At 55.0% G+C, this 2,616-nt stretch overlaps 2 protein-coding genes across 4 annotated transcripts in view; one reads left to right on the top strand and one right to left on the bottom strand.

Annotated features, from left to right (window-relative positions):
* FAM83G (family with sequence similarity 83, member G) overlaps positions 1-540 on the bottom strand; it is a 17,095-nt gene extending 16,555 nt beyond the window's left edge. The window contains exon 1 of the mRNA XM_009070964.1: positions 46-540. Within this exon, the coding sequence (XP_009069212.1) occupies positions 46-540 (495 nt within the window). The remainder of the gene's footprint in view (positions 1-45) is intronic.
* SLC5A10 (solute carrier family 5 (sodium/sugar cotransporter), member 10) overlaps positions 1-2,616 on the top strand; it is a 39,672-nt gene that overhangs the window by 30,831 nt on the left and 6,225 nt on the right. The window lies entirely within an intron of this gene.

Raw genomic sequence — 2,616 nt, 5'->3', positions numbered from 1 at the left:
GGACACCCTGGGGCAAATCCTGCCCCATCCCCTGGCGCACCTCACCTTCTGAGCCTGGCAGATCATCTTCCTCACCACCTCCTTGATGTGCACTTGCCCCTCGATGGGTGGCTGCATGTAGACGGTGGCACGGGTGACCCCGCGGTAGGCAATGGTCTCAGGCCAGCCCAGGTCCAGCTGTGGGATGGAGCGGTCAGACCTCTGGGGCCAGTACTCCAGGGAGGGAGCCAAGTCCTGCTCATCCCCTTGGCTGTTCCGATCACCTTCGCTCTCCTCTGTGCTGCCGCCGTGGCGTGGGATGTACTCAGAGCCAGGGTCATATGTCTCCAGCGTGTCCAGGATCTTCTTTAGCTCCAACTCGGAGAGGAAGTCCCTGATGTTCTCCCTCTTCAGGACCTCATAGAAAGCATCAGGGCCATGGGAGGCCAGTGCCTCCAGGGCCAGGCGTTGCTCCTCGCTGTAGAAGAACTCAGGCTTGGACTCACTGGACCTCCAGTTGACGTGGCTGTCATCCAGGCACTGCACCTGGGAGAAAGCCATGGTGACCCTGCACGCCGATACTTTCTCCAAAGGGAGCTCTGTGCCCCCAGCGAGTGCCGGATGTCGGCAATAAATAAGGAATTAATTATTCTCCAGTCTTTAAATACACAGTTTCCTTAGCTTCACCCTCCCTGGCTCAATGTGCAGCTTGGGAAAGGCACCACTCCTTTTTCCAACGGCTCCTGCCACGCCGGAGCTCTTCTCTGCTGGGAGGAGGATTTGGTTTCTGCCTTGCTCCCGGCTCTGCACGGCGACAGAGCTCCAGGCAAGGAAAACACAGAGCTTCCCACGGCCGGGGCTGTGCGACAGGGCAGACAGCCCCAGGTGTATCTGCACCACCAGGAAGGTCCTCTACCTCCGTGTCCACTCTCTTCCAAGACAACAATAATGCAGGATGAAATAAAAAAAAATGGAAAAGAAATGAAGAGAAAACCAGCTTAATGAAGGGTCGAGAAAAGCAGGATTTTTTCTTGGCCGAGATGCCGCCTCTGGTTATGGTTCCTGGAGGAGTGGGTCAGCCGGTGGGTTTCACTCCTGTGCATCGCCCTGGCTGCAGCTCGACGGTTTGGGGCTCCTGCCAGCGCACACTGCCGGGGCCGGACAGGTAACAGCAAGAAGTGAAAAGAGGAAAAGGAAAAGAGTGATTCATCCCTCCGCCCTGCCCCACCTGCAGTCACATGTTACCTTCACACATTCCCTGCCCTGCCCGATTAACTCTTTCGACTGATGTGTCCTCACAGCTCTGCTCTGTCCTGGGAGCCCCCGGGAGTGTGTGGGTGCTGGAGGCAGGTGGGAGGCTGCGGAAGGCTCTGGGTGTTTGTCTTTAAAACAAAAAGCGTCTCTCCGCTGAAATTCCCGCCTCTCCCTGTGTGCCCACTGGTAAGTCAATATTTTCCAGGAAAGCAGCCTGTCCTGTCGTTAACCCCTCCCATGCCGAGTGCAAGGAAACCTGTGCTGGTGCAGGAGCTCAGAGCCCAGGTAAGTCCTGGGGGGCAGCACTGGATTGCAGCTGCCAAAAAAGTTTAAACCTGTGTCAGGAGAGATTCAGACTGGACTCTTGCAAGCTTTTCTTTATGGAGAGAGTGGTCCAACCCTGGAACAGGCTTCCTGGAGAGATGGTTGATGCCTCACACCTGTCAGTGTTCAAGGCAATGCCTGTAATTTTTGGTCAGCCCTGAATTGGTCAGGCAGTGGGACCAGATGATTGTTGTAGGGCCCTTCCAATTGAAAATATTTATTCTATTCTGCTCTGTTCTGTCCTGTCCTGTTCTATCCTGTCCTGTCCTGTCCTGTCCCCTCCTCTATAAGGTTTGCAGCATGGACACAGTCACGTCACCAGACCTCACTATGGCAGACTGCATTACTAACTGGGACATGGACAAAAATCCCCACCCTGGATTCACCAGTTGGTGCTCACAAGCCAGTAACTCGGAGCTTTTCCCTTGGAAACTCAGATGAAGATGATTTTCAGGAATCGGGGTCAGATTCTTGCGCCAATGCAAAAAAGGAAAGTGCCAGGGGCTGCGTCTCGCTCCCTCGCGTTGGTGCGGCTCATCTGGATTCGCAGCCGAATAAATGAGGGCCCTGCTTGAGTCAGGCTCCCGGGGCAAATCCACCCGTCTGCCCAGGTGCTTGGCCATCAAAGTGCTTCTCTCTGCAGGCACAGTGGCCCTGCTCATCCCACAGTGACAAATTGTGCGTGAGGTTGTGCCCAGCCCTGGTCTGAACTGTGCAGGAGGTGGCAGTGGGGCTGGGGGACACAGGGAGGTGATAGTTGTGTGTTGGGATCATAGAATCACTAAGGCTGGAAAACCCCTCTAAGATCATTGAGTCCAACCATTAACTCAGCACTGCCAGGTCCACCACTACATCATGTCCTCAAGTGCCATGTCTACAACGTGGTGGGGAATGAAGCCAAATATCGGCTCAGGAGGTTTTTAGGTGGAGTTGATGGCTTTATGGAAAGGCTGTGCTGACTCTGCAGGGATTTCCCAGTGGTGGGACATCACCTTCACTTCCTGGCCTAGCCAGTGAGGGCTGCAGCAGAGACTGAGGGTGCTGGAGACAAAACTGGGT

This window comes from Acanthisitta chloris, unplaced genomic scaffold (assembly GCF_000695815.1).
Source record: "Acanthisitta chloris isolate BGI_N310 unplaced genomic scaffold, ASM69581v1 scaffold13233, whole genome shotgun sequence".
Taxonomy (NCBI): Eukaryota; Metazoa; Chordata; class Aves; order Passeriformes; family Acanthisittidae; genus Acanthisitta; species Acanthisitta chloris.
The sequence above is the reverse complement of the archived record's forward strand: the minus strand, read 5'-3'. Positions and strand labels throughout refer to the sequence as shown.